Source organism: Aethina tumida, chromosome 5 (assembly GCF_024364675.1).
Source record: "Aethina tumida isolate Nest 87 chromosome 5, icAetTumi1.1, whole genome shotgun sequence".
NCBI classification, from domain to species: domain Eukaryota; kingdom Metazoa; phylum Arthropoda; class Insecta; order Coleoptera; family Nitidulidae; genus Aethina; species Aethina tumida.
In genome coordinates, this window is record NC_065439.1 from 11,689,251 (window position 1) to 11,702,219 (window position 12,969).

At 31.2% G+C, this 12,969-nt stretch overlaps 5 protein-coding genes across 6 annotated transcripts; 4 read left to right on the forward strand and 1 right to left on the reverse strand.

Annotated features, from left to right (window-relative positions):
• Window positions 1-1,108: 1,108 nt before the first annotated feature.
• On the forward strand, window positions 1,109-1,949 carry LOC109593881 (lipase member H-like). Its single transcript, XM_020009011.1, has 2 exons — window positions 1,109-1,681; window positions 1,734-1,949. The coding sequence occupies exons 1-2, from the start codon at window positions 1,109-1,111 to the stop codon at window positions 1,947-1,949; spliced, it is 789 nt and encodes a 262-aa protein (XP_019864570.1).
• A 260-nt stretch (window positions 1,950-2,209) lies between these two features.
• On the forward strand, window positions 2,210-3,758 carry LOC109593902 (phospholipase A1). Of its 2 annotated transcripts, none has more exons than XM_020009033.2 (4): window positions 2,210-2,371; window positions 2,729-3,121; window positions 3,177-3,458; window positions 3,516-3,758. In XM_020009033.2, the coding sequence occupies exons 1-4, from the start codon at window positions 2,299-2,301 to the stop codon at window positions 3,746-3,748; spliced, it is 981 nt and encodes a 326-aa protein (XP_019864592.2). In that variant the 5' UTR covers window positions 2,210-2,298; the 3' UTR covers window positions 3,749-3,758. The 2 variants fall into 2 exon arrangements, with proteins under 2 accessions (XP_019864592.2, XP_019864593.2); XM_020009034.2 differs by having other exon boundaries at window positions 2,231-2,486.
• A 4,239-nt stretch (window positions 3,759-7,997) lies between these two features.
• Window positions 7,998-9,573, forward strand: LOC109607595 (phospholipase A1 VesT1.02-like). The gene is made up of 4 exons (XM_020024066.2): window positions 7,998-8,152; window positions 8,530-8,922; window positions 8,974-9,255; window positions 9,315-9,573. Exons 1-4 carry the CDS (start codon window positions 8,080-8,082, stop codon window positions 9,557-9,559), a joined length of 993 nt encoding a protein of 330 aa, XP_019879625.2. The 5' UTR covers window positions 7,998-8,079; the 3' UTR covers window positions 9,560-9,573.
• Window positions 9,574-10,168: 595 nt separating this feature from the next.
• LOC109607596 (phospholipase A1-like) lies at window positions 10,169-11,296 on the forward strand. Its single transcript, XM_020024067.2, has 4 exons — window positions 10,169-10,214; window positions 10,267-10,578; window positions 10,629-10,997; window positions 11,050-11,296. The coding sequence occupies exons 1-4, from the start codon at window positions 10,169-10,171 to the stop codon at window positions 11,250-11,252; spliced, it is 930 nt and encodes a 309-aa protein (XP_019879626.2). The 3' UTR covers window positions 11,253-11,296.
• On the reverse strand, window positions 11,286-12,963 carry LOC109593912 (odorant receptor 49b). Its single transcript, XM_020009042.2, has 6 exons — window positions 12,848-12,963; window positions 12,028-12,781; window positions 11,873-11,981; window positions 11,713-11,814; window positions 11,504-11,659; window positions 11,286-11,450 (listed from the first exon to the last, which is right to left on the reverse strand). Exons 2-6 carry the CDS (start codon window positions 12,774-12,776, stop codon window positions 11,382-11,384), a joined length of 1,185 nt encoding a protein of 394 aa, XP_019864601.2. The 5' UTR covers window positions 12,777-12,781; window positions 12,848-12,963; the 3' UTR covers window positions 11,286-11,381.
• Window positions 12,964-12,969: the final 6 nt, after the last annotated feature.

Below are 12,969 nucleotides of genomic sequence, written 5' to 3' on the forward strand. Positions count from 1 at the left end.
ATTTTTATTTAATTGTATTTTATTGGTTAAAATAAGGTGAGTAGTTATAGAGTTATGAACAATTTATTTAACGTATTAGTTACATTTCAAAAAAGATATTTCTGAAAAATTTGATATTTCTAAAAAATTGGCATTACTGGTCAATATTTACGTTACAGAAGACACTTTTAATGTTTTTTGAATTGTTAAATAAATAAATATTTATTTAATTAACACCATTCAATACAGATAAAGTAAACTATTAAGTAACTAATAGCATAAATTAAATGTAAATTTCACATTTCCATTGAACAAAAGTGCTAAATTAAATTAATGGAATTTTTTGTTCAATATAAAATTGAAAATTCGGAATAAATTAAACAGTATCAGAAATATTACAGTGTCACTTCGATATGACATTCGTTCCGGCATAAATGTGGGTCATATTTGTACATTTCTCTGTATCATAAGCAGGAAAGTAATTACAATAATCTAAATGGCACTTAAGTTCTGAATTTCAATTCCTGTTTAGCATAATTCGCTCGTTTCCGAAATCAAAATTATAACCGAATTATGATAAATTCGTTCTGGTAAATTTTTTAACCGTCACAGTTAATCCCTAAAATTACTTAAAACTCGCACATTTCTCAATTTTCAGATTAATCGTTGTCGGATGTTTCGCAACTACATTATGTGGATTTGTTATGTGCTTAATTTGTACATATTTTCTGGTATGTACTGAACTTTATAATAATAAATAATAACATGTTTGTACGTGGGGATTACAGTTTTAGGTGTGATTTGTGTAAATGGTGAAATAAGCAATTATACTGAATATCTTATCGAAAAATATCCAGGATACGGAACTGAGTTTTTATTTTTTCCTGATAAAGATGGCAATTTAATAAAAGGATACATAGATACAAATTCAGGAATAAGGGCAAGAGCTGCAGGAACTGAAGATATTGAAAGTTCTGTTTCTTTTATGCTTTACACCAGGTTCAGTTTATAATATTTTTTCCATTTTAAACCAAAAGAAAATACTAAAAACACAGTGAAAATTATACCACATATTATATACGAGTATTAATTTGATTCGAATATTTTCAGAGATGTTCCCGGTGGCACAATGATCAAAACAAGATTGCAGCTGGCAAAATCTAGCTTCAAAGCCACAAGAAAGACAAAATTCGTGACTCACGGTTGGTTATCGAGTGGATTTTCGGACACTTGTCTGACGATCAAGAACGCCTATTTAGATCAGTCTGATTTAAACGTCATCGTCTTCGATTGGGGTAAAATCGCCGACAACGTGATCTATTTAGTACCGATGCAGTCAGTGCCACTAATAGCGAAATACGTCAGTGAATTTTTCAACTATTTGATCGACAATTACGACGTTAATTTGGAAGACGTGCATTTCATCGGTCACAGTTTGGGCGCTCACATCAGCGGACACGCCGCCCGCAGGATCAGGAAGGGAAAAATCGGAAGAGTGACCGGTTTGGATCCGGCTCTTCCGGGTTTCGCTAAACCGGCCACGGTTCCGGGTGGCACTCTGATGAAGTCTGACGCTCAGTTTGTGGACGTGATTCACACGTGCATGGGCGTCCTGGGCGTCGACTATCCGATTGGGCACGCCGACTTCTATCCCAACGGCGGATGTCCACCGCAACCCGGATGTGCTAGCGTGATGGCTGAAGTAAATGCATTTTAAACGTGATATTTTATTGTTTGTAAGTCATATTTTGTAGGTGATTGAGGCTTGCAGCCATGGTAGAAGTTGGCAATACTTCGCAAATAGTATAAACGATACGATGCCGTTTTTGGCGCAACATTGTCAATCGTACGATGATTTTGTTAGGGGGCAAAACTGTTATGGGGATGCGATTCCAATGGGAGATCCGGTCCCGGAAAGTGCCAGAGGAGTTTACTTTCTAAGAACCAATCTAACTTGGCCAATAAATTAAATTATTTAAGCAATAAAAATTTTCAAAAAAAAAATAATAAAATTTTAAAACTCAGTTGTCTTTGTTCGGTTCTAATATATGATAACATATCAATAAAAAATAGAAAAGATTATATTAATAGTGATTAATATGGGAACATAAGTGTCTAGATAAGTTATCAAACTTAATTATAAACATAATTAAAAAACAAATAATTGATAACCAATGCTATATAATGCAACGGAAAAATTGTTCTTCAGTAGTATCAAATATTTGAATATACAAATCAGCATCATAAAAACTGTAAATACATATAACAACATAATAAATTAATTTAACAACATTTAACATAAGTAAAGTTGCAGAAAAAATGAGTCCACGTTTATTACTTTATTTTACCGCGTTTATTGTGTTTCTAACTGACGTTTACCAAGCTAAGATAGGTAAATACAGTGAATTATAATTGTTCATTTATTTGGAAATAAATTCTAATGACAGTTGTGTTAAATACTTGAACGTGGTCAAACTTAAGTAGTTTAAAGTGTTTTTAAATGTCTGGTAAGTTTAATTGAATTTGTCGCATCGTACAAGTATTGATGAGTAAATTTAGTAACGTTGAATTCACGTACTTGGACTTTCGACTACACACACACACATACACTAGACGGTTAATTTAAATATTAGTCTTGCTTATCTTTTGGTTAATAAATTATTATTAGAATATTATTTACAATATGGTTACCCAAATATTAAACTATGGTTATGACTATAATTATAAAGAAAAAATTGATTTTTTCCAGTGTATAACCAAGAATTTTATTTAACTCTTCCGCCAGTCGATTATGATTTAGCTAACGCCACAAAATCCGATGTTTTTTATCGACTGTTTGTAAATACAACAGACCAAGGAACTTATTTAACAGAAGACAATTTAGATGACATAACACTTAACACTGAACTGCCTACGGTTTTGTTGATCCACGGTTGGACCACCGATGACACTTCGCCATGGTATGCTCCGTTAAAAGACGCCTTTTTTAAAAAAGGATCATATAACGTTCTATATGTGAATTGGAACAAAGCTGGAAATTTATCTTACGACGTATCTTGTGCCAACACAAAACCAGTCGGTTTGTACATGGCGGAATTCTTGATCAAAAGCAAAATTCAACCTGAAAAAATTCATTTAATTGGTAAGAATTGCTGGGTAAATTTTAAATCTTCTAAAAACACAGAGGGATATTTTAGGACATTCGTTGGGTTCACATTTAACATCTTGGATCGGAAAGTATTATTTTAAACTGACGTCAAACAAAATCGGGAGGATAACCGCTTTGGATCCAGCAGGTCCGAAATTCCAAAATCCTTTGATGACTCCTGATCTCAGATTGTGTGAAACTGATGCAGAATTTGTTGATGTTATCCATACTGATATTCAGTGGTATGGATATACATTACCTATCGGAGACGTGGATTTTTATCCTAATAATGGTGGAAAGCAACCTGGTTGTCCTAGTCGCCTTGTAGACGGTAAAAGTAAAAAGAAAACATTATACGAAGCTGTCAACTATTATTAATGGTTTTTAGATAATTGTAGTCATGCCAGATCAACCTTGTATTTCATAGAATCTGTGCTAACTGAAGTTGTGGCAAAAGAATGTAATGTTACAGTGAGTGGATTTGAAGTGGACGTCAAAGAAATTGCAGAAGGTCAAAAAACATTATTTGGATTGAATGTCGATCAAAAATCTAGGGGATCATTTGTTTTCACCACCAATTCTGAAAGCCCATTTTTAATTAATGATGTATCTGTAAACTAATAAAAAATATTATCAAGGAACCACATGTTTGTCAGCTAGTGTACCTTATAACTTATTGATATTACACTTGAATTTCAATATAATCCGTTTTTATATATTTTTTTTTATTTATTGAACAGTCAAAAGTAAAGCAACCTTGTTATAAATCATTTAATTTTAGTTTGTGTTTTGTAGTTTATACATACAGTGGGTAGTTAATACTAAGTAAAGTTAGAAAAAAATGACTGCAGGACCAGTTTTGTCGAATGATCTTAAAAATTTTAATGTTTTCAATTACAGATTAGGACTAGAACTTATTTTAATTGCTTCGCAATTAAATTTAAATCTAAATATTATGTCAAGAACAATTCGAGTCTTTAACATCAGAGGAATTGCAGCAGAACTTCCTAAACCAGGACGACTGAGGAAAACTATCAATACTGAAGATAGGAGGATTGTTAAGGGCATCCAAAAGCTATCTGAATACAACTGCTGAAGATATTAAGACTGAATATTTATATTTGGGAGTGTACATCAGTGATATAAGACGTAGGCTAAGGTAAAATAATTCATATGGAAAATGGCCCTTTAAAAAATCTTTCATTTCAAGAAAAAATAGAGCTGCCAGAATCCAGTTTGGGACCACTTATACTGATCTGAAAAAAGTGAAAAACCATATTGTTTTCTGATAAAAGTAAATTTCATTTAATTTCATCAGATAAAATTCGATGGATTATACATCCAATCAACAAAATACACTAAAGTAACATTTAAGAATGGGGTAGATGAATAATGGTGTGGGGCTCATTTTCTGGGGTAGGAATGGGACGACTGCTGCCGTATGATGAGGAAAATATTCCTTTGTCGTCGATTTTTTTGTTTCCAATTATGTAGATCTTATGAACTGGCCAAGCCAAAGTTCAGATCTAAACCCTATAAAAAATATGTACGATATGATTGATTTTAAAATGAGGAAAGCTCACTCAGGCAAATATCAAAACTCAGAGGAATTGTTTAAAGCTATTAATATTATTTGCAATACTATTTCTAAGCAAGAGATTGATAATAAAAAATAATAGATATGCCACGAAAAATTAATAAAAAATATTAAAAACCTATTAATTTTATTTTGTTGCTGGACTTTTGACTTATTTTTTAATACTACGGTGTCCATCTTATTTATTTTAAATCAAATATATATAGCGGATAAAAGGTAAATCTAAATATTGTTTTAAATTTAATATTTATTTTAATTTAAATATAAAAATGTGTTTAAAATTTCTTATTAAAAATAAATATGTTGCTTTACTTATGACAGGTACTGTATTTTAAGTAAGACAATCAAACTACTTTGATCAAAAACAAAATATAACCAGAAATATAAATAAATTATCTAAAAACACCAAAGACATTTCAGAACATTCGTTGGGTTTAAAGTTGATGTCTGGGATTGGAAAACATTATTTCAAACTGACATTAGATTATTAAAATTACAATAAATATTAATTATCTAAATTTAAATTAAATGAAAATTACGTATGTAATAATAAAAACTTATTTTAAATATTTATTTTAATTAGTTTAAACAATATTGGAAAAGGTTTATTGGAAAAATAAAAAGAACAAATTATTAAAATTATCATATTTTATTTTTCAAACTGCAAAATAAAAATTTATTCAATTGTTAAAGTTGAATAAAATTAACCATTTGATAAAATTAACTATTAATTAACTAACTACAAATTAAATAAGAATAACATATGAATGATGGTAAAAAAAGAATTTATTTTAACGAGATTAATTATATATTTTGAAAAATTAATTTATTCAATTCAATTAAAATTTAGTATTAAGAGTATATTTTTAATATTACTGAATTTATTTGTTAATAGTTAAATAGTTAAAAGTATAACAGTCAAATTAAATATTTATTTATTATTTATAAATAATTAATTAACTTATTATATAAAAAATTTATTACCACCACTGAAAAATATCCAGAATCGAACTGTGTTTTTCTTTCCTTATAAAAATGGCAACCTATTAAAAGAATATATAGATACAATATCAGGAATAATCTAAAAGGGTGCAGGAATTGAAGATATTGAAAGTTCTGTTACTTTTATGCTCTACACCAGGTTTAGTTTATGATATTTTTTTCATTTTAAGCAATAAGAAAATATTAAAAACACGAAGAGAAAATATATTATTATTATTCATTAATTTAAGTGGAATATTTTCGGAGATGTTCCCGGTGGCGCAATGATCAAAACAAGACTGTAACTAGCAAAATCTAGCTCCAAACCCGAATCAAGAATATTAAATCAACTCGATTTAAATGTTATCATCATCGATTGAGATAAAATCACCAACAATATGTTTTACTCTCCACCGCAATGTCTAGGCATAATTTAGTTTTTGGTTTAAAACAATGTGGTCAAGGGTCAATTAATTGCTATGTATATAATAATACGACTACATTATCATTATTTCGGTTTACAACCAACTGTAAATTTTAAACATGTGTTTATTTCCATTAAAATGAAACCAAAAATTCCTATGTTGACATTTTTTTATTCTCCTTACAAAAAGTCACCTTTAATTTTATTCCTACAAGCCAGAATAGTGCTAATTAACCATGTAGAACATATTTAACTAAAGAAAAAATGATAAGGGCAGTGGCTCTTCAGGAGTGTCTCATGAATCAATCTCAGGTTGTGGTGGAAATAGGCACTATTCAAAGCGTGATTTCATCACTCTATGTACATAGAGTGATGTACAATATAGAGAAAAGGAAGATGGGAGCGAAAGGTACCGGAGTCGCGTTCGTATTATAATACCTGTGTACGACTGTTTTCTGCAATTTACTTTTCTGCACGAAGACACCCTATTATGACGATACCAGAACTACAAACAATCCACGTAGTTGTCGACATTTGAATGTTCAACTGCTCTCATGTGAAAATCGAGGAGTTCGACTTTTGTGGGCACAGGAACATTTATCCTGTCTCTAGAAGTGCGCGTGTGCAGAGTGGCAAACAATACAAACCGCCTTCGCAGGAGTGCACTCTTTTAGTTATAGTCTGGGGATGAATCAGTATCGGAGGAAGTACCTACCACATTTTGTTGGAGAACAACAATATTGGTGTGTTACAATGGCCAGTACAGTCTCCAGACTGAACCCCATGAAGCTCTTGTGGGACATGGTTCAAAGAAGGGTTCTTCATTTGGAAAAGCCAAGAGACAACAGAAGAACTCTTTTATTAACGCTTCACGATGCTTGGACTGAGATTTCTGAACAGAACATCTATAATTTAATTCTGAGCATACCCAAACGATGCAGAGAAGTTGTCACGAATCGAGAAGGTCATACAAGTTATTAAATCATGGTTTTGTTAAATTTTATAATTTGGAAATGATTTTTAGTTTTCATATATTTCCACATATTTATAAAATATTCGTTTTCTTAAATAAACTTTTGTTAGCAGCTTTTTCATTTGTTATACTACTCAATTTTGTGTATTCATATTCAAATTAATTAATGTTTGATGTTTAAATTAAAATTATCGTATACAGTAGGAAAAACGTTTGACACGTCTGAATCTAGAGAGAGACATCATGTTCGACAGAGACAGCAGAAGCCCCGTAGTGGGAGACTTACTGTCTCTATCGTACGTCATGTCTCTGTCAAGATTCAGATAGATCAAACTCTTTTGGTACTGTATATTTAAATTATCTCTAGTTATTGCGGTGGTGTGTATTTATTGCCGATACTGTCTGTGACACTGGTTGAGAAATACAATAGCAAATATTTCAAGTATTTAATCGACAATTAAGATGTTAATTTGGAAGACGTCCATCTCATCGATCACAGTTTGAACGCTCAACTTAGCAAACACGCCACCCACAGGATCAGGAGGGGGAAAATATAAGGAGTAACGACTGGATCCGAATGTTCCAGGTTCGCAAAACCGACAACAGTACTGGGTGACACCCTAATGAAATCAGGCGCCCAGTTTGTGGATGTGATTCTCATATATATGGGCGTCCTGGACGTCGACATTTAAAAATTTAGTGATTTGTTTATTCATATTATACGAAAACTTATTGATAAGAAAAATACAAAAGATCATATAAATGGAGAATAGGTTGAATATAAAAAAATAATTGAATAAATAGAATTCAATTAAGTTATCAAACTTAATTATAAACATATTATAAAAAACAAATACCTAGATAACCAATGCTATATAATACAACGGAAAAATCGTTTTTTAGTAGTAGTATATTTCAATAAAATAGAAATTAACATAATAATAAATTAATTTAACAACGTTTAAATAAAGTTAAAAATGACTCGAAGTTTATTATTTTATTTTATCGTGTTTATTGTGTGTCTAACTGACGTTTACCAAGCTAAGATAGGTAAATACAACTGAATTATAATTGTTCATCTATTTGAATAGTAATTCTAATGACAGTTATATTAAATACTTAAATGTTGTTAAGCTTAAATTGTCTAAAGTGATTTTTAATATCAGATAAGTTTAATTAAATTTGTTGTATCGTACAACTATTGATAAGAATTTGGAAGCATTGAATTGACATACTTGGACATTCAACTATACAGATTAAATGTTTAATTTAAATATTAGTCTCATTTATCTTTTGGCTTATAGATTACTATTGCTTATAGATAACTATTACCTACTATTAAAGAATTATTAAGGTGTGCTGTATTATGTGATACTTAATTATTGTGGTTCGCGACTAAAATTATAAAAAAAATTGTTTTTTTCCAGCACATGACAAAGAATTTTATGTTACTCTTTCGCCAGTCGATTATGATTTGGCTAATGCCTCAAAAACCGATGTTTTTTATCGGCTATTTGTGAATAAAACAGACCAAGGAACATATTTAACAGACGACAATTTAGATAACATAACACTTAATACTGAACTGCCCACGATTTTGTTGGTTCATGGTTGGACCTCCGATGACACTACGCCATGGTTTGCTCCATTAAAAGAAGCCCTTTTTAATAAAGGATCATATAATGTTCTGTACGTTAATTGGAACAAAGCTGGAAACTTAACTTATGATGAATCTTGTGCCAACATAAAACCAGTTGGTTTGTACATTGCAGAATTCTTGATCAAATCCAAAATTCCACCTGAAAATATTCATTTAATTGGTAAAAATAACCATGTAAATTTAAAAACTTCTAAAAACACAGATTTTTTAGGACATTCGTTGGGTTCACAGTTGACATCTTGGATTGGAAAGCATTATTTCACACTGACATCAAACAAAATCGGTAGGATATCCGCTTTGGATCCAGCAGGTCCAAAATTTCAAAATCCTTTGATGACTCCTGATCTCAGACTGTGTGAAACTGATGCAGAATTTGTTGATGTTATCCATACTGACGTGCAGTGGTATGGATATACATTACCTATCGGAGACGTGGATTTTTATCCTAATAATGGGGGAATGCAACCTGGCTGTCCTAGTCGACTTATAGATGGTAAAATATAAAAATTAAATCATTTTTCGAGGCTGTCAACTATTATTAATGGTTTTTAGATAATTGTAGCCATGCCAGATCAACCTTGTATTTCATAGAATCTGTGCTAACTGAAGTTGTGGCAAAAGAATGTAATGTTACAGTGTGTGGACTTGAAGTGGATGTCGAAGAAATTGCGGAAGGTCAAAAAGCATTATTCGGAATGAATGTCGATCTGAAATCTAGAGGTTCATTTGCTTACACCTGCAACTCTGAAAGTCCATTTTTAGTTAAAGATATATCTGTAAACTACCAAAAAATATAAAAATTATTAATAAATTTAGTTTTTTTATTTTATTATTACATATATTTGAAGTAACACATTCAAATTAATGAGATCAAAACCAAAAGATGACTAGAAAACGTGTTTTTAAATTTCAAAATCCTTTAACTTTTACTGCGTAAAACTGATGCATAACTTGTCGATATCATCTATAATGACATATATATTACCTACAGGAGATGGCAATTTTTATCCTAATATGGATGGGAAACAACCTAATAGTCCTAGTTGACTCATAGATGGTAAAACACAAAAAAAACATATTATTGGACACTGATAATCTGTGGTGTGTGGCAAAAAATGTAAAGTTACAAATTGAAGGAGACAATAAAAAATTGCAGAATTCAAACCACTATTTGGATCACCATCAACTGTGAAAGGCCATTTTTAATTAATGATGTAACTGTAAACTATCAACAGAATCGTATTAATCACAATAACCAATTAAATAATTTATTGGTTAATGACGTTATAATACTATTCCATAGCGCAGGAAATGAATAATATTAATCCATCAATTACTGATAATGTGAAATTAATTATCATGTAGACATCTATAAATTGACATTAACATGTATTAGCATTAACAAAATGATGCTTAACTGCTTCATAGTTTTCGCTGTTTCCTTCCAAATTTGTAAGTAAATCAGTTTGTGTATTGAAAAGTAATTAACGAGTTCAGTATTTAGGCAGTGGTTTTAATCTGCACAGTTTGATTCGCGAAAGAAGAGCTGCGAAGCCTGAAGATGTAAAGCTGTATCTATTCAACAATAATGTGAAAAACGAATCGCTGAATGATAAACCCAACGACTATTTGGACACTTCAAAACCTACAGTTTTTATTGCCCATGGATACACCCAAAATCCACAACAGCCTTACTTCAGCTCAATGACGGAGGCGTTTTTGAAAAACAACGACGAGTACAACATCATACATGTTGACTGGGAAAAGCCAGCGAGACAGTTTTACATAACTTCGGCGAAAAACACCAAATTAGTTGGTAAGTCAGTATTTTTTCCTTAAACCAAATACCCCAACATCTACTTTTAGGAAACATACTGGCTGATTTTATTGTAAGTCGTAACTTGGATTTGAAAAAACTACACCTTGTTGGACATTCGTTGGGAGCGCATTTAGCAGGCTTCGCTGGTAAAAAACTGCAAGAACTGACGGGCAAAAAAGCCGGAAGGATAACAGGAATCGATCCTGCTGGTCCTTATTTCGTGTCCGATAGCATTACATCTTCAGATCGTTTGTCGAATGAAGATGCGGAAATTGTAATCATCATTCACACCGATTACACGTTGTTTGGTTACAAAAATCCTCTAGGAACATTTGACATTTATGCCAATGGAGGCGATGGTAAACAACCTTTTTGTATCAAAGAGTATGAGAACAGGGCTGGGTCTATGGAAGCATGTAAGGTGTTTATTTGTAGTGAAATTGTGACGATTTAATAGAGTGTTTTTAGCGATTTGTCATCATATGGTTGCTTGTGATTATTTCGCTGAGTTCGTCAATTCGAAGTTTGATTGTAAAATGTGCAATTCCATAGAAGACTACGAAAATGGCAGTTGTAGTGGAAATAATCTTCAAGTATCTTATAATGATATCAATGAACAAGTTACTGGATTGTGCTTTGCCAAAACTAATGAAGAACGTCCATTTTTATAAGATTTTTCTGAATACTAATAAAAAACATATACATGAATGCTTAACAGTGATTTTATTTATTAATTTGTTTAATTCTAAGTGTTATATTCTTGTTAATATTATCTACAGTCAATTTTTCCTCCGATTCAGTTATTGAGCAAGTGATAAATCATACAAAGTGTGCATGAAAACAAAATAAGAAAATGAAGCTTTTAACACCTAAAACAAATTCGAATTGGTTTAACCAAAAATACTTTAATATAAAAATATACTTGAACGAGACTGTAAAGTTTCATTTCGGAAAACGGCCCAATGGCTAAGGTCAAAGGAACTCGAGCTTTCATAACCATCATAGACACCATGATTTTTGTTCGACTATCGAAATCGAACCACCTTAAGTTGTATGTTTCTACTGCTATGTTTTCGCTCTAAAAGAAACAAAAATAAATTATTTTTCATGTTTATTTATTTGATTTTATGCCTCGTTTTGGATTTGTTGGGCATAGAAATAGTTAACCATCATGAACGTATAGATGACGATAAAATGTAGACCAATCATAACTCTATCGAATAGGTCATCTTCCTAAAACAAATTTAACATAATTTATTGTCTTATTGTAATTAATTAATGTTGTTTAAACCTCGAACCCGATCAATAATCTCAACCAAATCGATCCGAACTGGACCGAACTGGCTAAAGAATCCATCAGAATAAACATATTCGTGTATTTTTTCACAGTATTTACAAACCTACAAATTTCGATAAGCACAAATTGCAAAACTATAAAACACTTACTCGATAATATAAATATGTTGAATCAAACAAGATCTTAAAATATTATATCTGGCTTCTTGTAAAGATTGCTTCTGAGTACGGCTTAAATGCTTCGCATAAGTCTCCACAGACCTGATGAAATGTTGAAGCATTTTAATCCTTGCAATTATGTAAGTTATTAAAGTAATGCTGGAAAACCTCATATAGACGAACAAAGGCAACAAACAGCCCACCAAAAATATGCAGTTGTCAATGAAAACGAACCAATAGTATTTCTCCTCATCGAAGAAATAATACTCAGGAAATATGAATTTTATTCTGTTCTTTGGGCGAAGGGGAAGTCTTGAATAATCATAAATAAAAAAGACGCAAAATATTGAGGTAGTAAAATAAATAACTCTATTAGTTTTGTTGTTGATGTTGCTGTACTTATCTGCGATTTCTATGACTTTTTTTTCGATACCTTGTTTCTTTATTAATGTCTCCTCGAAGTCTTTGATGTCCTGGAACAACTGCGTGAATTTGGGTTTACTTAGGAAATAAATTCCAATTGTCATGACAGTGTACATAGTTGTGAAACTTAAATTTTCCATAATTTCTTCTATGGTTCTTGCCGTAATCAATTGCAATTGTAACATGAACAAATTGTAAAAATAAACGCCGATTATGAAGATTTTATAAAGTTTGTACTTTATGGTGGTATTTTTCCATTTTTTTAATCCTGCCAAAGCTTGAACCGTCCAAAAAAATGCCAAATGAGATTCTTCCATTTTTCCTAAAATGTAAAAGTATACGATATTAAACAAACTATAAGGAAAGTGTGAAGAATGCATATTTATACCATTCGGTTCATTGCATAATTAATATGCACTAATTATTGTAAATTGTACATAATTATCCGTTTTAATTGCTAGAAAATTGTGGGAAAACGTTTGCAAATGCACACACATGAATAAAGATTAT